The 25,072-nt window shown below is 51.3% G+C and overlaps 1 protein-coding gene across 2 annotated transcripts; it reads right to left on the bottom strand.

Moving 5' to 3' along the window:
* Positions 1–1,770: 1,770 nt before the first annotated feature.
* Positions 1,771–23,802, bottom strand: BACE1 (beta-secretase 1). 2 transcript variants are annotated; one of them, XM_082411103.1, is made up of 9 exons: positions 23,022–23,802; positions 8,419–8,507; positions 6,685–6,901; positions 6,067–6,204; positions 5,223–5,357; positions 4,142–4,243; positions 3,636–3,785; positions 3,202–3,373; positions 1,771–2,556 (listed from the first exon to the last, which is right to left on the bottom strand). In XM_082411103.1, exons 1-9 carry the CDS (start codon positions 23,280–23,282, stop codon positions 2,315–2,317), a joined length of 1,506 nt encoding a protein of 501 aa, XP_082267229.1. In that variant the 5' UTR covers positions 23,283–23,802; the 3' UTR covers positions 1,771–2,314. The 2 variants fall into 2 exon arrangements, with proteins under 2 accessions (XP_082267229.1, XP_082267230.1); XM_082411104.1 differs by lacking the exon at positions 23,022–23,802 and adding an exon at positions 11,760–11,959.
* Between the last annotated feature and the right edge of the window lie 1,270 nt (positions 23,803–25,072).

Raw genomic sequence — 25,072 nt, 5'->3', positions numbered from 1 at the left:
TTCTCCCTTTTCCCTCTGTCCACTGGCCTGCACTGGTACAAACTGTGCAGACCCCTGGGGAAGGCCCCTGATGCAGGGAGTGGAGATGGGACAGTCATTTTTCTGGCATAGAATTTAAAAATAGAAATATAGAATACATATTTTTACAAGGAAGAAGCTGTTGTCTAGATTTTTTTTTTACACTTTAGAGTTCATGGTTTCAGGGTAGAAAGGAAGAAACTGTTAAAAGAAAAATAAGTACAAGTTTTCTCTTTCAAAGAAAAAAATAGGACAATGAGACTTACTACGGAAGGGGTTGAGTTTTATACCCTGGAAAGAGCTGGGGAAAAGCCAGTTTTCCCCAACGTGGGTCAAAATTATAAAGTGGAATGTAGCATTTTCATTTCACGGTAGCAATTCTGGAAGTTTATTTACACAGTAAGTTCCAAGCTGGAAGTGGACAGTCTCCAGTCTTCCTGTCAGTCTCTGTGGTTATGGGGTGTTCCCCGTCAGCCAAAGCAGCACCAAGTGCAGTGGGAATGAAGAGGACTTGGATAAAAAACTGCGACTCAGTATTCTTGTTTTATTGGTTTATGGCTTGTGGGCAGCTGGCTGAGGCCAGGATCTCCAGAGGCCCTCTTTGTATTTCCCTCTCCCTCATCAGGTAATTCTACACTGTGCGCGTCCCATACCTGGAAGCAGTGTGTTGACCAGAGAGGAATAGGGATCCAGTGGAATAGTAAGAAAATTCAGCTCTTCCCATTAACACTGGTATCATAGTCGACTGGCTTAGAACTGATAGGGAGGAAATGAACTTGTTCCCCACTGTCTAGCCCAAGAACCAGCCTGGGTACCCAAGTACTATTAGGAGCGAGGAATAAAGAGCAGGATAGGGGCAAAGGATGGCCTCCATCAAGGGGCTCTTGTGGTGAAGGGAATTAGGAAGCGCGGAGGCTGTCATCCTTTTTCCACGCAGCCTTGATACTGAATGCGATGCTGGTGGAGCCAGAAAGCCCTGTGTTCCTGACATTCTTCATATAATACTAGTGCCACTGTGGGATGCCTTAGCCAAATAAATGAGGGAGACCTTAGAGACAGGGAGAAGGCAATGAAACTGCTCTGTATCATGTCAAGATCTTACTACCACTTACAGCTGAACAGGAAGAAATCCAGGCAGGGGGTATAGGGCATCGACTCTATACCTGTTGAATGCATCTTCAGGAGTCTGCTTTCAAGGATTAGATAGGAGAGGTCTCCTATCTATTCTTAGCACCTCAGCTACAAAGCTCTGGAGAAATAGGACTGGGGGAGGGGTGAACAGGTAGCCAGGAAGACAAGGTGCAGCCCTGTTATATCTGCTCTATTCCGGCTGCTTTCCCATAGGGCACCTGGGGCTTCCAGGGCTGGGGGTGTTTCAGTGCTACCAGTCACGTGTAGAGTAGAGGGTTCAGGTAGGGATGAGGAATTAATAAGGTAGAAATTCATTTGTTAGATGGAACCTTTTAGTGGGCACTTTTCCTTTAAGAGAGTTAAAAAGAGCTTTTTGGCTAGAGAAGCCCTTCTTCCCATCATCGCACTTTTGGTCAGGCTGCAACCACAGAAAAGAAGACACTGGGAAGCAACACCCATCTTAGAAGATGGGATTCTATCTTGGAGATGCCGTCTAAAACTGGGACTGGCGAGCGGTCACGTTCTGGCCTTGCCTCGCTTTGATCCCAGCTTCCCTGTCTTTGCACTCCCTCTCCTTCTCCTCGTCCAGCCACCCCCATTTGTACAAATTATTTGTACAAATTATTTTTAAATTATTTTTTAATTCAAGAGGCAGTCTTTGCACCAATGTTATAGGCTTGTCTGTACAGTCCCTATCTCTAAAGCAAACAGCAAACGGTGCGTCCGTTCCCGCTGACTGTGGCCAGCAGGGAAACAAGATTGGCCCTTTTCTCTGCTAGGGTACTGCAGAGACACACACTGCGGTCACCTTACTTCTGGAACTAAGAAGAGAAGAATACTTTGGGTTGGAGAATCTAAAGGGATGGTGGACAAAGGTTCAGGGCTGAAGTTTCAAGCAGCAGAATTTCCCAGCTCAAGTTTGAGGTGACCAAGAGTATTCCCGCCATCAGAGCACTTCTTTCTTCCCTCTCCTGGTTCCTACAGGTGCAGTCCCTGCAACCCACCTTGCCAGCTTTTCCTTTCCTGTCAAGGCAGAGGCATTTGTGGGTGGGTGAGGGTCTTGAGGTGCTCTGGCCACAGGTGCCGTCTGTGTCTCCTCCTTGTGACCAGAGCAAACCACCAGATGTGGTCCAGGGGGATCTCTCTCTTCTGCCCGTGGGCCTCCTCACTTCAGCAGGGAGATGTCATCAGCAAAGTCATCATGCTGATGGCGCAGGCAGCGGAGGCAGCGCCACTGACACACCATGAGGCAGAGGGGCAGCATGAAGAGGGCGCAGATGGCAGCCATGACATAGGCTATGGTCATGAGGGTCGATTCATCTGTCTGTGGGATGTTGTAGCCACAGTCTTCCATGTCCAGGGTGACAAAAGGACCTTCTACCGCTGCTGTCCTGAACTCATCGTGCACTGGAGAGAGGGCAGATGTGAGTCACAGAGCAGTTTGGATTACACACCCAAAAGAACTTCCCGGGACAGGCCTTGAAACCAGCCCTTGAGGAGGCCGTAGAATCTCCCTCCTGGGGGATATTTAGGAGCAGGACAGAAAGCCGTTGCTAGGTGGGGGCATGGCTCTCCTCCCAGGTCACTGGGGACAGCAACCCTTTCCTGTCTACCTGTGCAATAGGAATGATACCTAAAAGTCAGTCATTCTAAGCTGACCAAAGAGCCAGCCCTGCATATACCTAGTAAACTCACCTGCTCCTGCTGAAATTCAGTTGCAAGACCCTGCCAGTAGCATTCAACCTCGGCATACGGCAGCTGACAGGGTCACTATAGGCCCAGCCTGCCACCCTTGGATCTAGAGCTTCCCAAGGTGCCGAGGCAGCTCTTGCTGTTCTGGGTCTCCAACAGAGGTTGCCAGTCCAGGCAGGGGTCAGCATGCCAGGCGATACAAAAACACAAGCACCAACACTAGCTTTTACACAATACGTGGACTCTGGCTTGAGGCAGCTGTTACTCCCTCCCAGACTGACAGGGGCCCGGGTACCCTCACCGCTGGACAGGGAGAACGCGGATAGACTGACCCCACACCCTCGTCCGTGGCGCTCTCACCATGGCAAGCGCTGACAGCAAAGCCAATTCGTTTCCGGGCCCGATCAAAGACAACGTAGAAGCCCTCCATGATAACAGCTCCCATGACAGTGCCCGTGGATGACTGTGAGATGGCGAACTTGTAACAGTCGTCTTGGGACGTGGCCACATCTTCCACTGGCCGCAGGTATTGCTAAGGATAAGCAATCAAAGAGTGAGAGTATGTCTTCCTCCATCCTTCACCCCATCTCTGCCTTCTTGGTATCGATGCCCTTAGGCTGCTCTTCCCTTTGCCAGCCCTGAGCTCCGAGAGGCTGGTTTTTCCCAGAGCCCTTTACCGCTGGATCCTCATCTATTTTGTCTTCCAAGTTCTAGGAAGCCATGCCTGCTCACTCTTTCTCAATATATCCTTTGTTCTCGTCCTGGGATCCCACCGATTCAGGCCAGGGACATACCTGTGGAAGGATGGTGATTCGGAAGGACTGATTGGTGACCTCACCCATTAGGTAGAGTGAGATGACCGGGAAAATGTTCCACGGGGTGGTGCCTGCTTGCCAGCACACCAGCTGCTCCCCGAGCCAGAAACCATCTGGGAACTTCTCCGTCTGTGTTGATGAGAAAAGGATAAAAATGAGGAAACGGCCTCTTTCACCATCTCGCCTCTCCCATTTTCAGATAACACTGGGCCCTTTACTTGCTTTTCCATGAAATACCCAAACTGGGGAAAGGTCAGCCGAAACCCAAGGATTAGAGGAAGAGAGCAAGAGAGTAAGGGCAAAACTTTGGGCTGGGGGATTGTGTGCTGAGCAAGCTGAGGCCCATAGCAGAGAACCGTTTTTTAAGAGATCTAAGTAGAGGGATCTAAGGGTAGACATCTTGGCTCTTGTGGAGGAACGTGCCTCTCACAGACTTCTTGTGACACTCTGTCATCTCTTGCACCCCTGTCCTTAGTCCCACTGACCGAGGAGGCTGCCTTGATGGATTTGACAGCAGCTTCAAACACTTTCTTGGGCAAACGAAGGTTGGTGGTGCCGCTGTCAACGATGCTCTTGTCATAGTTGTACTAAGAGGGAGAAGAGAGGGTCAGAACATCAAAAGCCTTTTTGAGGCCAGGCTTTGGCCAGAATTGGAGGGGTGAGGCTGACTGCTTGGGGTCCTTCCTGGGTTGGCATCCTGGCTTTGCCACTTCTTAGGTGGATCTCCTTGGGCAAGTTACTTAACATCTGTGCCTCAGTTTCCTCATCTGTAAAATGAGGATAATAATAGTACCTACCTCAAAGAGTTGTTATAAGCATTAAATGAATTAATATATTTGAAGTGCTTAGAATTGTGCCCTGCACATAGGAAGCATTCAATAAATGTTAACTCTTATTATCTTGGGTGGGTAGACATTCTCTAAATCTTGAAAATAAAAATACCTTGTATAATGCTTTTAACTTTTCATAATACGTTTGTATCTGTTCTAATTTAACATACATGAAGAATCTAGGTAAGGAACACCCAAATAGTTTAACTGCCATTTATTGGGTCTTGCTGTGTGTCAAGCACTGGGATAAACACTTCATTCACTTTCTCTGTTTTCACCACAGTCTTTGCAAAAGCTGTCTTTACTTCTGTTTTGCAGGTGAGGAAACTGAAACACAAAATAGTAACTTGCCTGAGGACACATAGCTAGAGCAGAGCTAGAAACCCAGATCTTTCTTACTCCGAAGCCAGACTCTTCTACTACGTCATGTCACACTGCCTCGTGGACGACTTGCCCAAGGTCATAAAGCAAGGCAGTGACTGGAGTCCAGATGTGTTTTTTTCCGTACCAGACCATATGTGACGCAGCCTCTGGGAAAGTGCTAAGCCAGTCCCTAGCCGCAAACCTCAGGTCCCGCTATGTGACTATTAAGCTCCTTGCTGTTCCATGCTCAGCCCCCAGCCCTCCTGCAGGTCCTGCACCTCAACCTCATCCTCCCAGCCTCATAACTCGGGGTCTGGCCTCACACGATGTTGCCTCCCCCTTGCCTCTCCCTGCTTCCCCCAGGTTTTATTACCTCCTTGCAGTCCATTTTCAGATCCTGTCCATTGATCTCCACCCGCACAATGATCACCTCATAATACCATTCCCGCCGGATGGGTGTGTACCAGAGGCTGCCCATGTACAGCGAGTGGTCGATACCCCCGATGATCTAGGGAGAAAAAGAGCCAGCACCCGTGTGCCAACACAGAAGGACAACAAGTCACCCAGAGGGCAAGCAATAGGATCAGTCATTTCTGGGGTGGCAAGGCACTCTACACATCGCCTTTCTCATCTGCCTGCTTCTAATCAAACCACGCCCTAAAGCGATTGATACTTTCTTACATGTGTTAAGGATGTGTTCAGGGGAAAAGGCTTTCCAGGATTTTTAATTGTTTCAGAATCACACAGCCCTTGATATAAAGTTATTTAAACCTAAACTGGCATAATAAATGTTGAGTGAATGATAATTTGCTTCTATTGTAAGTTTTATTTTCTCTGCTTGTTGGAGATAGAGAACCATTCACCAGTTGTCCTAAATGAATTAATAAATAGACTTTGAAACTCCTTACATCTCTGCCTTCTGATCATCAGACTGAATAGTCTTGATTTGAGAGGGCTTATTTTCATTTCCTTTGAAATTTTCCTAATCATCTGTCATCCTTTCCAAGTTTACCATAGGAGCCTCAAGTCCTTTCTGGAATAATGCAAGGAAGAAAAGGGTAGAAAAAGAAAAATGGAGGTGGGGAACATAAAGAGGTTCCTCTTGATTCTCAGTAGTGGAGCCCAAGGCTGTGGTGTAGCCTCAGAGGGTAGGGAGGCAGCAGGTACTCATGTCTCTGCCCAGTGCCAGGACCTCCCCTCTCCCAGGGCCTACTCACCATGCTCCCTCCAACTGAGGCCAGCACTTCCGACTGGTTGAGGGGGAAGCCTGCTCCACAGAGCTGCAGGGAGAAGAGATTGGGCACGTGGGTCTGCTTTACCAACGAGTCAAAGAATGGCTCCAGGGAGTCGTCAGGCTGTGACAGAGAGAGACAAGGAGTGAATCCTCGCACAGAGGGCCCTAATGGAAAGAGGAATGGGAGGGCAAAAGCAAAACTTGGGGGATGTTCCTTCGGAAAGACCATCCTGAGGGACTGAGATTTGGTGGAGAGAGGGACAGCAAGACACACTGGCAATGCAAACAGGAAAGATCTGTAGGATCGTTGATCCCCATCTGCTTAACCTGTTTCAGAGTTACGGGGGCCTCTCTTATTCTTAAAGATCTTAGCGTCAATAGAAAAGATAGCCTGTTCCTCTACCTGTCACCATAGTTCTGCCCTCTGTAGGGATGAAATTCAGACTGCCACCCTATCCCCCTGTAAAGTAATTCTTTAAACTGATTTGTTTCCCTCCGTTATTCAGTTCCCTCCCCTTCTCTCCCGCAACGCCGTCCCCGTGTAGCATGCAGTGTGCAACGTGCAGGCAGAGTGTCTAGGGCTAGGCCTTGTTCCTCTCACCCTGGCGATCTCAGCGTAGGCCAGCCCCAGGATGCCCTCCCAGTTGGAGCCATTGATGAAGAACTTGTCTGATTCAGTGATGGCAGCGATGTTGGCACGCACGGTGACGTTGGGGCCATGGGGGATGCTCACCAGGTCGGTGCCCAGCTCCCCCTCCCACTTGCCCTGGGTGTAGGGCACATACACGCCCTTCCGGAGGTCCCGGTATGTACTGGACCTGTGCAAAGCAGGCAGAGATCTGTTGGGTGCGTAACCACGGCTGGTACAGGGAGCCAGCATCTAACCTACTCCCAGACGCCTAATCTCATCTTGGTCATCTACATAAGACAAGATGCTGTCAGGCTGCTCAACAGAACATCCGTAGATCCTTCACCGGGAACAGAATAAGTGACCTTGCAGACAGACATGGGGAGCCGTCTCTGGGGCTCGCTCTCCTGTGTCCATAGCTCGTATTCCTAGATCTGGAGCTCAGGCCCCGGAAGAACAAGTCTAGGCTTTGTGTATTGTGACTGCTGCTGCTGAAGGGACAGCTAGCGGGCATCTCCCACCCCCCGCCCCCCGACCTTATCACGCTCTTAAAGAAAAGGAGCCATTGACTCTTTTGCTGCCTTGGGACCCAGTGGTACCATCTGAGTGAGAAAGTACCACTCTGAGAAAGTACCAAGTGGGTGAGTGTGGAACCTCTTCAGCAGATTCTTCCAAGGAAGGAGTTTGCACGAGCACCTCAGCGGGGCGAGCGGGCAGGACACACCACTCGGATGAAACATGTTCAACACCATGTGTCACCCCCATCTGTGTGGAATCACGCCTCTGACCAGGGCTGGTGTGTGTGATGGGGGCAGTGACGGGACACAGACAAGGAGCTAGAATGAATTCCCTTTCTTGGACCCTGGCCATGCCCCCTTCCCTGACTGCTTTCTTCAGATAGGGAAGTTAAAGGGCAAGGGGCCTAAGAAGGCGGCTTGGCATTTGCCTAGAAGTCCAAGAATAGGGTGTCAGTCTCGACTCACATGTTTTCACACACAGATACGCCTCAGACATGAGATGTCCTCTCGCCACTTCCTGCTTTTCTGTTAAAGGGGCTCCCAGATCATCCCTCACTGCCTCTGTTACCTTAAAAACCCACTTCCACCCTCCCTCCCACCTGTTAGCTAAGTCCAGCTGCTGGAACTCCCAGGAGGCAGGCAAGCATTTAGCTTTCAGTCTCTGATATCAGGCCAGGCAGTGGGGCCGTGGAAGGCTCTTCCTTCCCTTCCTTGAACAGTGCAAAGCCACCGAGAGTAGCCCCCAGGCGAGGACACAGCGAAGGGAGCTGGCACTGCAGCCTGCTCAGCCTAGACTTAGGTGGTGGTGTCAGAAAACCAGAGCCACTGAGGGGTGTGCGTTGGAGTCCCCGGGCCTCCCAATTCAGGCAGAGAGAAGGAGACCTCGAGATTGCACTGGGAGCTTTGGGGCTGCTCTCCTTCTGCTTTCCCTCCCCCAGGAAGCTGCCCTATCTCAGAACTTAAGCACTTCCTGGCTGCCCCTCAACTTACCCTTCCCATAGTTTTCCTCCTCAACCCTCCAGCCCCTCCACTCTTCTCTTCTGGTCACTGTTGCCTTCTTTTCCCTCCCTCCTCCCCAGCAGAAAGAAAGGCTCTGTGGAGCTGGTCCTTCTCCCTGCAGCCCTCCCCCGACCCTCCTTGGCCCTGGATCCTTGGGAAGAGCCTTCCCCCTTGCTCTCCCTGCACTCACAGCTGCCTCTGGTAGTAGCGGTGCAGGAAAGGGTGGGGGGCGGCCCCCACTGCGAAGTTACTGCTGCCTGTGTCCACCAGGATGTTGAGCTGTCAGAGAAAAGGGAGAGAAAGATGTTAGGACAGGAGGCCTGGACTCACTCCCTTCATTGTCCTGTCCCCTCCCCATCCCGCGGCTACGTGGTCTTCCTCTGGAGTGTCCAGTGAGAAGCTTCCAGATGCAGGACTGGACAGGCTGGCCCTCCTAGTACCAAGACCACAGACAGAACATGGGGTCCTGTGACGCCCTCAGCATGGCCTCAGAAACCTTGTGTCTGCTTTTGTCTTGTCTGCAGAATTGGAACATTTTCTATGTCATCAGAGCCATATAACTGGTGTGTGTGTGTGTGTGTGTGTGTGTGTGTGTTTCCATTCCTATTTCTCTCTACCTGCAGATGCCCTTCCTCACTCTGTACTGGCCCAGTCTGTCTGCAGAGCTTGCCCCTTCCCCTCCTCTCTGGTTCTCCTGGGAAGCACATCACCGGCAGGCAGCCTGTCTCATCGCCCTCCAGCTCAGAGATGAGCTATTCTAGGAGCTGGCACTGACCAGGGGCGCTGTGGGGACCACAATGGCATGTTGAGGCCCACGTGTTTTCTGACCCTGGCTGCCAGAATGTGGCTCCCCATGAAGCGCCCCCCTTCTGTCTCAGAGGTGACATAGACCTACGAGTCCCACTGTCAGAAATAGTGGGACTATAGCCAGGAGCCCCGTATGAGGTCCTGGTGAAAAGCCATCTCCTCGGGGCCCTGGTTTTGGCTCATTGAAGATGGACAGGTGTTGTCTTGCTGTTCCTTCTGTGCAGCTCCTTCTACGTCTCTTCTACCTTGTCCTCCTTCCTCCTGAGATGGCCTGACCCCTCCTCAGCCAGTCAGCCATTTTTTTGATGCCTCCTGTATCCTCACAGGCAAAAAGGAAAGGCCCCTGTCCTCAAAAACACAGCAATCTGTAAAGTGAATCCTCTCTCTCTTTTTTTTTAAAATAAATTTATTTATTTTTATTTATTTATTTTTGGCTATGTTGGGTCTTCGTTGCTGTGTGTAGGCTTTTCTCTAGTTGCGGCGAGTGGGGGCTACTCTTCATTGCGGTGTGCAGGCTTCTCACTGCGGTGGCTTTTTTTATTGCGGAGCACGGGCTCTAGGTACAGGGGCTTCAGTAGCTGTGGCTCACGGGCTCTTAAGAGTGCAGCCTCAGCAGTTGTGGCGCACGGGCTTAGTTGCTCGGCGGCATGTGGACCAGGGCTCGAACCCGTGTCCCCTGCATTGGCAGGCGGATTCTTAACCACTGCACCACCAGGGAAGCCCAAGTGAATCCTCTCTTGCCCACTTGTGTGTCCTTCACCTCAGCTTCTCCCCTGACCTCAGGGCCCTCCATTTCTGCATCACCTCTCCTCAGTGCAGTGAAGTCAGCTGACCTCGGCCTTGCTGCAGGCTCTGACCTTGTCACATAGGGCAGGTCACTGTGTTTCGTCCCCTCTGCCGGCTCCTCCGGCTCCTTCCTGCTCTCAGTGGTCCTTGGCAGGTCGGCTGACCGCACCTCCCCCGGCGCCCGCTCAGGCTTCCTGGCCTCCCCATGGCCACTGTCCCCAAGCTCTCTGACCCTGCCTCCTCCCTCCTTCCCAGCCCCCACTCCTGGCCTAGCTCCCACTTCCCTCCCCGCCCCTCTGCCCCTACTTGTCCCCAGTGTCCCTCTCCCCGGTCTCTAAGCAGCCACTGGCCCCAGATGCTGTGCTTTCAGAGAATCAATAGAGCTAGAGGCACAGCAGTTCAGATTTCAATCAGCCAGGTTAATGATTACAAAGACTTCTTCACCCACCCACTCCCCAGAAGCCGCTCTCCCACCAGCCAGGACTCTGGTCTCTGCGCCACGGCTGGCCTCAGGCTTACAGGCGCCCCTGCTATCACTGGACCCCAAAGAAAGAGGGTCTCCTCCCAAGCACTGGCGCTGGTGGCCGTAGGGGGGATGCCTGGAGTGTGTGTACCTGGCCGGCTCTAGGAGAATCCAACCACCTTTGACACTGGAATGGAGCTTTATCTGGGGCTCTGCTGGGCTGGTCCAGGCCCCCTCCTCCCCACTCCTCTCTGTCCCGTTCGGGAGGACCCCTTTCTGCAGGCCACTCCCTCCCCAGCCCAGGGGCCCATCATTCCTGGCGCCCTTCCAGTTCCAGCCTTTCTCCTCACCTGAGGAAGTTCTCCCCACTCCGCCCCCAAGGGGGTCAGGCCCAGGGAGGAATGACCTCTCCCCTCCCATTGCCCTCTCTTTAAACCCCCAGCCCCAATACCAGGAATTCAGGCCACCACTGCTCTCTCTGCTGCCCCCTCTCCACCCTCCAACCACACAAAAAAGGGAAACCAAAATAAACAGTTGCCACTTCCTCATGAGCAAATGTCCTTCTGTCTATTTGCCCTTTGCACTGTGATCCTGCTTCTGAGAGAAGTGATTTTGGTCCTGTCCTTCCAGCATTTCTATCATGAGCCCCCGGGCAGCCTGAAGGAGGAGGGTTTGCGTGCGCCAAACCTTAGCAGACGCCCTCCCCTCTAATTTCACCCAGCGGGGGGCCGTCAGATGACCCCCCCCCACCCCCCCCATCTCCCACAAGATCATTCCCACATGCCCTGTCCATCCTGCCTTTCCACAATCCCTCCTCCTGCCTAAGGAGGGTCCACCCCTCATGCCACGCCCCCCCACCCCCAAATCTGGATTCTTCCTTTTGGCATTTACAAATGCTAGTCTCTTCATTAAAAAAAAAAAAAAAAAATTCTTTAATCTCACATCCGCCTCCAGCTACCCTCTCTCTCCTCTCCCTTCACAACCAAAGTTCTCAGCCAAGCTGTCTTCATTTCTTCACCTCCTACTCATTCCTCACCCCATTCTCAAACTGAGTTTCGCCTCTATCCCTCCCTCCACTATAAAACAGCCCTTACTACAGTTACCAATGATTTCGTGTCACCAAATACAAAAGACAGTTTTCAAATCAATCCTCATCTTGCTTGACTTCTCTGGAGCATTCAACGCTGCCGACCCCTCCCTCCTTGAAACACTCTTCCCTGTCACCCTATCCCGTGCTTTCCTCCTACCTCTCTGATAGGATCTTCTGTCTACTTTGCAGCCTCACTTCTCAAGGCCTGGGCGTTGGTCCTCTTCCCCTCCTGCTCTACTCTGTCCTTAGGCCATCTCATCCATGGCAGCGGCTACAATTACCACCTATGTCCTTATGCCTCCTGAGCTTTCAGCTCTAGCCCCTTCCTCCCCTTTGAACTGCCTCAAAGACACCTCGAATTCAGGACGTCCATGGCTGACCTTACCTGGTCCTGCCCATCTGTTTTTTCTTCACAGTTTCCCACATTAGTCACCATCCATCTGTTCCATAAGTCAGCAACTTCAGAGACATCCAAACACCTTCGTCTTCTTCACATCTCCATCCAAGGCATCAACGAGTCCTGCCCAGTTAACCTTCTTAAAAGTCTCTGAATGTATTCATTTCTTGCCACCTCCTTTGCCACTCCTGGCCAAGCTATCATCATCTCATCCTGGAATATGACAATAGCTTTTCAACTGATCTGGGTACATCCACCGTTGACCTCTCCAACCTGTTTCTGCACTGTGGCTAGAATGATCTTTTCAAAGTGCAGATGTCACCATGTTACCCTCCCGTGTCAATGGCTTTCCTTTGCTATTATAATAAAGACTTAAAGCCTTAGCATTTCCTATAGGGCCCTTCATGGTCCAGCCCTGCCTACATAGCCAGCCTAGCTTGTCCCATACTTCCCCAAGCCCTCTGCCCACCAGCCGCACTGGCCTCATTTCAGGTCCTCCAATCAGCCATGGTCCCTCCCGCAAAGGCTGTTGGTCATTCACTCTGCCTGGACTATCCTCCTTTCCACTTGCAGTTTTGTCTACTCATCTCCTATCATCCTTCAGTCTGAGCTCAAAAGGGACTTCCTAGGGACCTCCCTGGTGGCGCAGTGGTTAAGAATCCACCTGGCAATGCAGGGGACACGGGTTCGACCCCTGGTCCGGGAAGATCCCACATGCCGCGGAGCAACTAAGCCTGTGCACCACAACTACTGAGCCTGTGCTCTAGAGCCTGCGAGCCACAACTACTGAGCCTGCGTGCCATGCTACTGAATCCTGCACACCTAGAGCCCGTGCTCCGCAGCAAGAGAAGCCACCGCAATGAGAAGCCTGCGCACCACAACGAAGAGTAGCCCCCACTCGCCGCAACTAGAGAAAGCCCGTGCGCAGCAAGAGAAAGCTGCGTGCAGCAATGAAGACCCAACGCAGCCAAAAAAAAAAAAGGGGGTACTTCCTAAGGGAGAAAGACCAGGTCATATTCTCTGATTAAAATGCTTCCGTAGGACTTGCCACTATAATGTCATACTGAATCTCACCTCCCCTTGTATCTAATTTTTAAAAAAATCCCCATTGTGTCCCTACTGGGTATCACAGTGGCTGGCAATAAGTATTTCTTGAATTAATGAATGCTTAAAGGAAAAAGGGGAAAGAGCTAATTTACCCTATTTTCGGGGTGAGGGAGGGATCTCTCAGTGGCCCCCAAACTATGGGTGTTTTTAGGTTATAGGTGTGGCTCTAGCTCAGACCTGCCTTCCTCTCACCAGGCCCCCTGGTTTGATACAGGCAGCCCAGAGTCCTGGAACCATCTTACTTCTTCCCCATCCCTTGGGGCCAGGCCAACTCAGAAGTCCCTGTAGAGTTTGCCTTTAGATGCCCAGAGGGCCGCAGCATGGGGTCAGGGCTAGGTCAGTGCCAATCACTTAACAAACAAATATGCCCCTGGGGGCCTCTGAGGGATGGCAGCTTCACGGGAAGTGCTAACAAGCCCCACAGGGAAAGGCACACTTGCCCATTCCATCCTGCAGGCGAGGGTCCCCTGGAGGAGTCTGCAGCAATAGATCTTGGCCGATGAGACAGATGTGGAGCTGCTGAGTTCAGGGTAAGCTCTTTGTTCCCAAATCCCACCTGTCTTGGCCCCAGCTCTCACTAGCAGATGGGAGTTGCTTAGATTCTTCTGGATGAAAACAGCCTTCAGGAGTCATCTGTCCATTGGCCTGGAGATATGGGAGCTTGTTCCAGTTCCGAAAGATCTCTAGTTATTAAGATCCACAACCTTTCTTGGCAGCCTATGCTAGGGTCTTACCACTATCGCACACCTCTGGGAAAGGGCTTTTTTTTTTTTTCTTGCCGTGCGTTGCCGTGCAGCATGTGGGATCTTAGTTCCCCCACCAGGGATTGAACCTGTGCCCCTACATTGGAAGCTCGGAGACTTAACCACTGGACCGCTGGGAAGTCCCTGGGAGGGGGCTTTAACTCTAATTTTTCCTGCTAAAGGAAAGTCTGTTTTCTTCTGTGTGGGCCTCAGAGTTTACGGAGGAAGAGCCCTTATATTCTTGTGGTATAAGCCTTTCTGCTGAAGCTGAGATGTAGGAGCCTTTCTTCCATTTCACAGAGGAGGAAACTGAGACCAAGGGTAAATAAAAACTTGACCCCTCTTACACATAAGCCACAAAGCTAGGACAAGAGCCCCTTGGCTCTGGCCAAGCCCCAAGTCTGCTCTTTCATCTCCTTGACCTTCCTGTCTCTCTCATTCTCTCTCATTTGGAAAGGAAATACATGGTAGATTGTTGCACTAATGAATCATACGCCCTGTATCCATGCCCTGGTGTGATCCCCTCTGACATTGACGCTGGGCTTGGCCATGTGACTTGCTTTGACCAATGGGACATCAGCAAAGGAGGAAAGCAGAGGCTTGTTAAGTGCTTGTGCACTGGGGAGAGACTGGCCTCTTGGAATGTGGCCCTGAGCTTGTATGTGAGGAGGCTCAGTCTTGCCTCCTTGAGGATGAAAGACTTCATGGAGAAAGAGGTCCAGCAGTCCCAGCTTAGTCCGGCCCCCAGCTGACCCACCCGCTGAATGCAGCCACACAAGGAGCCCAGGTAAGATCTGTAGAATCACAGCCAGCCCACAGAATCCTGAGAGACAATGGCTTTCGTTTTAGTTTGTTACACTGCATCAGATAACTGCTACAAAACTACCTGAATTAAATCCTGAGATCCTTGACTTTGGGGCGCCTACCCACCCATCGGTCAACTCCAAATACCATCTCTTATCACTTTTCCCCTCTCTCACCATCAAGTTTCCCAGTAGCACAATGATCTGTCACCTCTGCATATGCTGTTTCCTTTACTTGAAACGTTCTCTCCCTGTTTCATCTAACTTCTGTTCAATTTTCAAGTCGTGGTTTAAACATCCTTTCTCCCAAAGGTCTTGCCCTGATGCCCCAGCCCAGATTAGGTTCCTCCTCTCGTAGGTCCTCAAGAACACCTGTGCTTCTTTGCCTACCCTTTCATCCAACTTGAAATCATTTATCCAATGTCTGTCTGTCCTACACACTATGAGCTCCACAAGCGTAGGGAGCACATTTCTGTGCTTATTATCTAATTCTTACCTAGCCCTCAGTAGGTGCTCCGTAACAATATTTTTTAACTGTAATTGCCTCATTTGCTGCAGGTCTCTGTGACTCTACATAGTCTTGCTATTAGTTCTCAGCCCCAGGGTCCTTGCAGGGGTGATTTTCAGTCGGGTACTGTGTATGGTGACAATGGCAATGGATGCCCACCGTACCCACGAAACTGAGTAGCCGCCCACGTTCTTAGAGCAGTTGGAGTGATTTCAGGACTCGCTGGTCCCGGAGTCCTCTGAGTTAGCTTCATCTGCTTCCCTAAGTGGACATTCCCAGACCTGAGCTTGCCCAAGGCTGAGAGATGGGGGCAAGGAAGGACATGAGGAAGCTCAAGTCAGCAGCTGGTCATGGCTGAGAGCCAGCGCAGCACACAGCTCCTGCCTCGAACTGAGTCCGGCAACTGCGTCCCATCCAGGCTCCTCCCACCTTGACCAAATCAGCTGACCCAATGGAAATGGACTCCTTTCTCAGACATATCCTCTGCTTCCACTTCGCTCTCCAGGCTGAAGCTGGCAATCAATACCTGGGAGCAAGTAGGCTCCCTGGTGCCACTTACCCCATCTTGGGCTGTTTTTTTAAAGGAATCCCAAGGTGGCTGGGTCATCCCAAACCTTATCTAGGGCACCCTTCCCCCTTTAAACAGGATGCTCCATTTCCCCCAGGCTCAAACCCAGCTCAACTAATATCTATCAGTGCTTCCTATTCAAATGAGATGATGATGTGAATGGTCAAGAAACTTATATGTCTGTTCTTAAAGGAAAGATCTAAGACAATGGTGTTCAAACTTTTTTTTTAAGCAGTAGAACCCTTTTCCAATCTCATGCAGGATCCCAGTGTACCAAAGGGAAACAAGCAGAGATGCTCTGCTTTAGGGAGAGGTTTATTTCTTTGTCTCCATCCCCTCCCTGTGGTGGCTCTCGAGGCGTCTCTTTAGCACCTTCAGCCTCCACGGAACCCATCTGGGAAATCCTGCTTGGAGGGTATCACAGCCACTGCTACCTGCTTTTCATTGTCAGACAGTAAGTCCTTCCTGCTGTCTGACCTTGTCCCATCCACAGGTTACAGGGGCTGTAATAGTCTCTGAGTCTGTCCTCAGGACAGGAGAACGAAGCTGATCTCTGGCATAAGCCCACTTTCCTCCATGGTGCCTGGTTGTGCTCTGCACATAGGTCTGTTTGCTTGAGCCATTGGGAGATGCCAGGGTTCATGCCTTGTGCTATTTGGTGAAAACTCCACAGGCGCTGGAGTCGAACAATTGGTGGGGTTCACCAAACCTGAGAGGCCAACCAAGGAGACATCCAGCCTGTACATAGTGGGGTTACAGTGGCCAGCAGACAGGGTAGCCACTGGGCCCATCCTGCCAGGGGAAGCTCAGGGCAGCTCTAGGACCAGGAAAATGGTGTTTCCTTTCCAGAACTCCCCACTGCCCAGGCCTCCCAAGCGAGATGGCTCCCAGCAGACAGAGAAGTTAGTTGGCAGGTAGGAGGGCTTCCCTGAGAGATGTTTCTCTTCCTGGATTTTCAACTAAAATTTTCTGCTTAGCTCTTTACTGGAGATACCCAAGAAGGGCTCTTGACCATCTACCTTAGTGAGGGGGCACGGTCTTTCTCAATGCCTCTCCCACTCCCAGCTGAACTCTTTCTTTCCAGACCTGGGGAGGAAGAGCAGGAGATAGGTGTGAAAGGACAGCCTAAGAGTCCCAGCAGAGGCCTACGTGCAACCCAAGCCCAACCCCAGTCTATAGGTTGCCTCCCAGTGCCTGAGGCCAAAACTGTCTTGACTGGGGCTGGGCTTCAGGGTCATCTAACTTGGAGGGTGATTCTTTGAGTTCAAAGGTTTTTGACCTTTTAAGTACCAGAACTCAATCAATCAATCAATCAAACAAACCTGGAATTCCACTGTACAAAAACAACAAAAGCTGACCTATTCTGGGAGGGCCGGGAGATTTGGGGGCAGGTGGGACAGGGGAGGGCTTGGTGAGGGGAAAGGTGGAAGGTACAGTCATGCCTCTTACCTTTCCCCTAACCTCTCCCTCACCCTTGAGGTCCCTTTACAGAACCCCGCAGATCTCAGTTTGAAAACCATTCTAGGGAGGGGGTCAGGAAAACCACTTGGCATCTTCATGGGTTTTGAGATCCTGAATCCTCACAGTTTTCTACTTCTCTGATCATTTTCTTTTGCTCCCTTGATCCCTAGTCTACATCCAATATTCTTTCCCTAATCGTTTTCCTCTTCTCTCTCCATTCTCTCAAACAAGTTCATTTGCTAACTTGGCTTCCACAAGCACCTCTCTACAGGTGACCCCCGAATCTACCTGTCCAGTCCCAACTTGTCTCTTGGCTTCCAGATCCCCATTCTCAGCTGGTTGCTGGATACATCCACAAGAATTGTCCACTGGCACCTCAAAGTCAACCAACATGTCCCAGACTTTGGAACGCTGGAAAGAACCAAGTATTTGGACTTGGAATCCAAAGACCAGGATTTGAACCCTAGCTCTGTTCTTCCCTAGCTGTGTAACTTTGGGCAAACCACTTAATCCCCCTGAGCCTCAGTTTCCTCCTCCCCAAAACAGACAGGCTAATACCTTGCCCTTTTTAATTAAAGCAGAGTAATAAACATGGAATTTTGGTAAACTATATTGTGCTTTAAAAGCTTGCTCCTTTTGCCTTGTATCCTGATGCAAACACAGTCAGAGAAGTTCAAAGGAGGGAGACTTCTTCTCTTCCCTCTCACCCACCAGGGACAGGGAACACCTGGTTGACCTGACAGGTGAATGCTGGCTCTCTGAAGACTTCTTCTCTTTTATATCTTCTTTCCGGCCCACATGTCCTAATTGAAATCCTTGTCTCGGACTCTAGAACATCCAAGTTATCCTGCACCCTGGCTTAGTTTTCCTAGGACCAAAATTCACTAGACCATTTCTCTGCTGCCCCCAGAATGAAACCCAGCACCCACTCAGGCTCACAGCATCCCTGTCACAGCTTCCAGCCTCTTAGCATAGCTCACGTCTCTCTTTACGAAGTTTTTTCTCCCCACTCTCCAAATAGCAAAGCTTTCTCATCTTTCTAGGCCATATTCAAATGCTACCTTTTCTAGCAAGCCTTTCCTAACACTCTGTCAGAAGTAGCGGCTTGTTTCTTTTTTTTTTTTTTTTAATTTGTTTATTTATTTATTTATGGCTGTGTTGGGTCTTCGTTTCTGTGCGAGGGCTTTCTCTAGTTGCGGCAAGTGGGGGCCACTCTTCATCGCAGTACGCGGGCCTCTCACTATCGTGGCCTCTCTTGTTGCGGAGCACAGGCTCCAGACGCGCAGGCTCAGTAGTTGTGGCTCACGGGCCTAGTTGCTCCGCGGCATGTGGGATCTTCCCAGACCAGGGCTCGAACCCGTGTCCCCTGCATTGGCAGGCGGATTCTCAACCACTGCGCCACCAGGGAAGCCCTGCTTCTTTCTTTATACTTCCAAGACTCACTGTTCTTCTATTTGTACCAAATGCACTTGGTCTTGTGTGGTATTTAGGCATTTACATGTCTGTGTCTCACACCAAATCGTGAGCGCTCCAAGGGCTGAGACTATGACGTATTCTTCTCTTTTGTAAGTAGGTGCTCAACAAATATTTGTTAAACTGAAAATTGACCATCACCAGATTTCAATCCTAACAATTAAATTATTGGCCTGTGTTTGGATGGTGATGCTCATACCGTTATAATGAGATGACATCCTTTCATTTAAGCAAAGAGAATGAAAATGCTTTCTCCCAGATCTCCTGTTCTGTACTTACAGTGGCCCATCAACAGTTCTATTTAAAGGTCTTACACTTTATTTATTCATTTGCTCAACACTTTTTAGGTGCCTGTTCTGAGCCTGGCGCTGTCAGAGATATTAGCCAAAGAGAAATAAAACACTGCAAAAATTCATTAATTAAAAAAGACATTGTCTTCAAGAGCTTGGTGTTTTATGAGGGAAACAAACACAAAAACAGTGACACGTGCTGATAAGTGTAGTAAGGAAGACGTGAGTAGGTGTCAGGAGAATGGAAGCGGGATCTCTGATAAACTCTCTCTTCTTCTCAAATAGGTGGTATGGAAGAGTAGGGAGGTCAAGGGTGAGACACGGTCTCAGCTTACTGACCTGCCAATTATTTAATTTTTCAGTCCTCATTTCTTCTGCTAGAAGCTGCTAATGGTAAGACCTTTTTATATACTGCAGGAATTATTGTAAAGAACAAAATAGTCTATGTAGAATATATTTTAAACTTTTACAGGACTTACCTGGTGGCACAGTGGTTACAAATCCATCTGCCCATGTAGGGGACACGGGTTCAAGCCCTGGTCTGGGAAGATCCCACATGCCGTGGAGCAACTAAGCCCATGCGCCACACCTACTGAGCCTGCGCTCTAGAGCCCGCGAGCCACAACTACTGAGCCCGCGTGCCACAACTACTGAAGCCCACGCGCCTAGAGCCCATGCTCTGCAACAAGAGAAGCCACCGCAATGAGAAGCCCGCACACCACAACGAAGAGTAGCCCCCGCTCGCCGCAACTAGAGAAAAGCCCGCGTGCAGCAGCAAAGACCCAACTCAGCCAAAAATAAATAAATTAATTAAAAAAAAAACTTTTATAAACTGTAACCATAAATACAAGGATATATTTGTACACCCATAGTCCTAAACCATCCCCTCCTGCCAACTTTCTCACAAATGGTCTTGTCATGTTCTAATTCATCCCAGATCGGAATCTTGAAATCATCTTTGACACCTTCCTCCTCACCCTTCGCACCAATGTCACCGAACCTTGCATCCCGGTCTTCCCTCCTTTTTCCACCTGATCACAGCCTCACTCTGTCCTCGTCATAGCGCTCCACACTTGGACCTTTGTGACAGACCCTCCTGCTGCCTGCATCTCTCAGTTCCATTCTTCCTAAAATTCAGAAGCCTCTTCCTAAAAGATTGCTTTCTTTGTCATTCCCCTGAACAAATAAATTCAATTTCCCCCTTATTTCTGCAGACCAAAGTCCAAACCTTGTGGCTTGACATTTAAGGCTTTTGGCCACGTGGTTCTATCTTATTTACCCAAACCTGTAACATTAGCTGGCCTGGGTTTCTCACTGTCTCCTGAACGAACATGCATAAGCCCAAACACACATAACTCATTCTCTCATTCACTGTATCCTCGCTTGGTCTCAGGGGATAGGGTGGGAAGGAGTGGACACACAAATGAAGTGCAATCACAGTTCGGGAGGACCTTTCTGCACTGGGAATGGTCTCGACCCTCCTATCTATCCTTCAAGACCATGCTCACAGCATGTCTTCACGAGGCCTTGCCTGATTTTACCTCCTCCAGAACACCTATAGGGACTTCCCTGGTGGTCCAGTGGTTAGGACTCCACACTTCTGCTGCAGGGGGCTCCAGTTCGATGCCTGTTTGGGGAACTAAGATGCTGCATGCCGTGCAGCCAAAAAAATAAATAAATTAAAATAAATTGAAGAAAAGAACCTCTCCCTCAAAAGAATATAGATAGAAAAAAAAAAAAAAAAAAGAACACCTGTAGCACTCACTCACGATACTGCTATAAATCAATGCTTTCCAAACTTGAGACACAGCCCCCGAGGTTCTGACCTAGTAGGTGTGGGGAGGGGCCAGAGAATTTACATTTCTAACTGGCTCTGATGACAAGGGTCTGGGGGCCTCACTTTGAGTACAACTGCTGCAGATTACTTTGTACAAGCACTTATACTTTCACTTCCACACTAAGCTCTTGAGGTAGAAAATATATTTTCTGTCTCTTTGTGGATCAGTCCCCCAAAAGCAGCAATGAATTGCCCGGCATGTAGAAAGTGCTCCCCAAGTTTCACTGTTGCTCGTTTACAGTACTGTGCCTTTCACGTTCTCATTTGGTGCTTATAACAACCCCACTGGGTCGGGAGAAAGGGCATCCTTCTCGCAGACTGCGGAAGGCAGAATCAAGTCACCACAGAGCACAGACTGCCTGGCGTAGGCTCGAGTATGGAGCCGTAAGCCAAGTCATAGGGCTGCTCGAACTGTGGTCTCCCTGCCACTGGCTCCTTGGTCTGGTGCTCAACTTGAAGCCCACTTTTCCCTTCTCCTAGGAAGGAGCGGGAAGGACCTGACATTTATTGGGCAATTACTCTCTGCCAGTTTCTGGGCTGGGGGATGTACATATTATCTCAGGGGTCCGGGGAAGTACAGTAATGGGATCCCCCATTTACATGTTTTATGTGTAAAACATGGAGGCTCAGAACATCCAAGTTTTTATGCTTCCTTGCAGAGCAGAGGCAGGAGTGGCCAGACAAGTTAGGAGAAAGTGATTTCACATTTACTGGAGGTCAAGTGTGTGTCCAGGTGCATTGTTCCAGGTGCTTTCACCTACCTAGTCTCCGTGAATCCTCACAATCACCTTCCAAAGGAGATCTCATTTCACCCATTTTTAAAGACACGGCAGCAGCCTCAGAGAGGTTATATAATTTTCCCAAGGCCACACAGCTGGGAAGAGGGAAAGCTGTGGGTTGTGGAGCTGGAATTCCTGGTCTCTCTGACCCCAAAGCCCTTGTTGGTCCCATAGCCCCGTCCTGTGTCCATGTCACAGGGTCTATGCACAATTTTCATGGTGCATCGGTAGCAGAAACGGGACTAGGAACCAGGTCCACACAGCCTCCTTCTCCCTGACAACAGCTGGCATCCTGTTGGCTCAGGCTGCTAGAGGCCTGGATTCAGGCTCTGTCCTTACACTGATTCAAGACTGTTTATAGTACATAGGCAAGAGGAGGGGTAAGTGGGGAAGACCAGAGCCTTGGTTCAGCTGGGAGGTGGGAGGTAGGCCTGGGTGGCATGGACCTCGGAAGGCTCGCTTCCATCAGGTAATTGGGAAGCGGAGGCTTGTTTTCCCCCTAGATCTGGTGTGAGAGCTGTTTAGAAGTCCAGGAAGTGTGGTGGTTCCCTCTGCCCATAGACACACTCCCACCTTCACAGACCCTCCCAAGGACAAGCCTCCCAGACACAGATCAGGGGGAGGGGGGTGGCTCAGAGATGTGCAGGCTCAGATTCAAGGTGACACTCACCAGCACACACAGAGCCATCCTGCCACCCGTGCCCCGGCTCACCCACAGAGGTGGCAAATTCTCGCAGAGGGCAGCCACAGCACCCCGCGGAGGGCTGCTCATGGCACACTCCTACCCGGCCAGAGGTACAGAGGGTGAAAACTCCAACCAGCCACCTTGAGTGTACCTTGGAGGACTGTCAGAAAGGATGTGGGGGGGGGGGAGCTGGCAGGCAGTGTTTTCTCCATCGCTGCCATCCCCCACCCCTGAGCACCTATCAGCTCATGGAGGGAGTCTCATGCTTAGAAGGGGGCTCTGGCTCCTTTGCTCTATGCAGTTTATGATCTGTCCTTTCCCCAGGCTCAGTTCAGTTCCCTCTGGCCAGTACTTGGGAGGCATCAGGTGGGGGAGGGGCTGGAGTGCAGGATGCAAAGCTGGGGAGGAAGTAGGGGCAAGGGAAGGCAAGAGTCAGCCCGGGGCTTCTGGATTACAGTGGAGGTCACAAGGAACTCGGAAACCTTGCTTCGCTGTCCTGTGGCAGCTCAGACACGGGGAGAAAAGGGCCGGTCCAACTCATGCCAGGATTCCTTGGTCCTCAAGATGCTGGGAACCAATGGTCAGAACCCCAGATGCCAAGATTGGGTGACCAAGATCCAGAGCAGTGGGGTTGGGAGACTCAAGCTTGGTCTGGGCTGACACCTGTTCACAGCACCCCTGTTGTTTGGACTCTTCCCCAGGTCAGGCTCCCCCCACTGACAAGTTTCTCTTGCCCCAAATCCTTCCTGAGCCATGTGTGTGTGTAAGACTGAGAGAGAGGTGAGGGCAGACAGAAGCCTGTGAGGGCAAGGGAAGTGGGAATGGGGGCTTTGGGGCTGACTGCTGCCAGTATGATCCCAGAGGACAGGTTTGGGAGAGGGTCCCTCCAGCCCGCACCGTGCAGCCCATTTTAGCAGGAGCCGGCATGCTGCATCCCCAGCCTGTCTCCCCTCGTCTCGTGCAGGAGGGAGGGTAGGGCTGGCCCGGCAACCTTACCGTCTGTGGAGGGCTGCCCACGGTCATCTCCACGTAGTAGCCCTGACCGGACTTGCCCCTCAGGTTGTCCACCATCTCCACAAAGCTGCCCCTCCGGCTGGGCTCCTCGGGCTCCTCGTCGGTCTCCCGGGGCAGCCGCAGCCCCAGGGGGGCGCCCCCCAGCCCGCTTCGCAGGGGCAGCCGGATGCCAGGCTGGGAGCCGTGGGCAGGCAGCACCCCAGAGCCCATCCATAGCAGGAGCCAGGGCAGCGCTTGGGCCATGGTGGGCCCTGGCCTTGGGGCGCTCTGGGCTCACTCCAGCCCGCGACCGTCCCTGTGGCCTGACCCCAACTCTGGGTGCTGGAGGTGGCTTCTCAGGAGAGTGAGCGGTGAGGCATCAGGGCTCCAGCGCCTGCAGGCCCCTCGGCCAGCCCTGGGTCCAGGCTGTGGGGAGCGGGCAGGAGAGATCCACAGAGAGACAGGAGGGGAGGAGACGGATCCGGAGCCTGGCTACATCTGGCCAGCGGTCCAACCTCAACGGAGGTCCGGGAGAGGCCGGCTCGGGCCCCCCGGGGGGCTGGGCGGGGCGGGCATGGCAGGTCGGAGGCTGCTTTCCTGGTCCTCTCGGCGGGGCGGCAGCAGGGGAAGGGTCAGGGGCTCCGGGCTCCTACGGCTGCGTTTGCTGCTCAGGCCACCATAATCCCGCTCCCAGCTCCCAGGCAGCCTGGGGAGACGGAAAGACTTGTGGCAGCGGCTGTCAAAGCCAAAGGGTTTTCGCTTTTCCCTGGGATCGCTGGGAAGTGTAGTCTTCCCATGGCAGGCAGCCCGGCTTCCGGGGTTGGTGAGGGGTCTGGGATGCCCTCTGCCGAGATGGAGTCCACCCTGCAGGACCCTGGCAGGATGGGAAGGGCCGTCGGGATGGAGTGGTGGCAGACCTCTCTTGTTCCGTCAGCCTTTCATCGGGCATTTCTGGAGCACCCACTGTATGCCAGGCACTCTGCCAGGCCCTGGGGCTACAGAGAGAAATAAAATGCATATGCACCGCACAAAATGATGGGGAATTAAGGAGCAGGGATTTGGGGGACATCTGTGGGGTCTGGGAAGACTCAGCGGGAGGAGGTGGAATTTAATTTGAACCTTAAATTTGAACCTTAAAGAATGGGTGGAATTTCTACGAGCAGAGATTTGTGAAGCAAGAGTAAGGGGGGATAGAAGGGTATTCTACGCAGCCAAAGGAATAAGCGAGGGCAAAGGGGAAAGTGCAGGGGGCGGTCTGCCTTCCCTGGAGCCTGCAATCTGCAGGCAGGTGAGAGCCAGTTGGGGCTTCTCTCAGCTGAATCCTTTTGTGCCTTTAGTGTTCTACCTGCCCTCACCTCCACCCCAGATTCTGTGAATCTTCAAGCCCCTCCAGATTTCTGTGCTGTCAGTGAGCTGCTGGTAAATGGCTGTTGTCAGCTTTAAAGTGTTATCACTCCAAGAAGTATCTTTATGTTAATAGGCAAGAGCTTAAAACGGAAAGCTTTAGAGCTAAAATAGCTTGAAGGAGAAAAGCCATATGATTATATCAACGTATTATTTATCAAATGTGGAAAGCTGTTGTTAAAATTCAGCAGTCCTTCTGATAAAAACCAAGGGGGAGGGACTTCCCTGGTGGCGCAGGGGTTAAGATTCCGCCTGCCAATGCAGGGGACACGGGTTCGAGCCCTGGTCCGGGAAGATCCCACATGCCGCGGAGCAACTAAGCCCGCGAGCCACAGCTACTGAGCCCATGTGCCACAACTACTGAAGCCCGCGAGCCTAGAGCCCATGCTCCATAACAAGAGAAGCCACCGCAATGAGAAGCCCGCGCACCGCAACGAAGAGTAGCCCCCGCTCGTTGCAACTAGAGAAAGCCCCGCCCGCAGCAAGAAGACCCAACGCAGCCAAAAATAAAACAAAAACAAAAACAAAAAGACCCACGAAAAACCAAGGGGAAACTTCTTAAACAAGATAACAGAAAATCATAGAAAACATAATAGTGACAGGCTAAAATTATTACCATTAAAGTCAGGCTTAGGAAAGAGAAGGTCAAT

Source organism: Balaenoptera physalus (genome assembly GCF_965194825.1).
Source record: "Balaenoptera physalus genome assembly, chromosome: 10".
Taxonomy (NCBI): Eukaryota; Metazoa; Chordata; class Mammalia; order Artiodactyla; family Balaenopteridae; genus Balaenoptera; species Balaenoptera physalus.
The sequence above is the reverse complement of the archived record's forward strand: the minus strand, read 5'-3'. Positions and strand labels throughout refer to the sequence as shown.

Bases quoted from the DNA above. Each gene is read 5' to 3' on its own strand.
- BACE1 (XM_082411103.1), bottom strand. From the start codon at position 23,282: ATGGCCCAAGCGCTGCCCTGGCTCCTGCTATGGATGGGCTCTGGGGTG. The intron at 8,508-23,021 runs GTAAGGTTGCCG...TTTCTCTGACAG, and splicing joins TGGGCAGCCCTCCACAGACG to CTCAACATCCTGGTGGACAC. The intron at 4,244-5,222 runs GTAATAAAACCT...TCTCCCTCTTAG, and splicing joins TGAAAATGGACTGCAAGGAG to TACAACTATGACAAGAGCAT.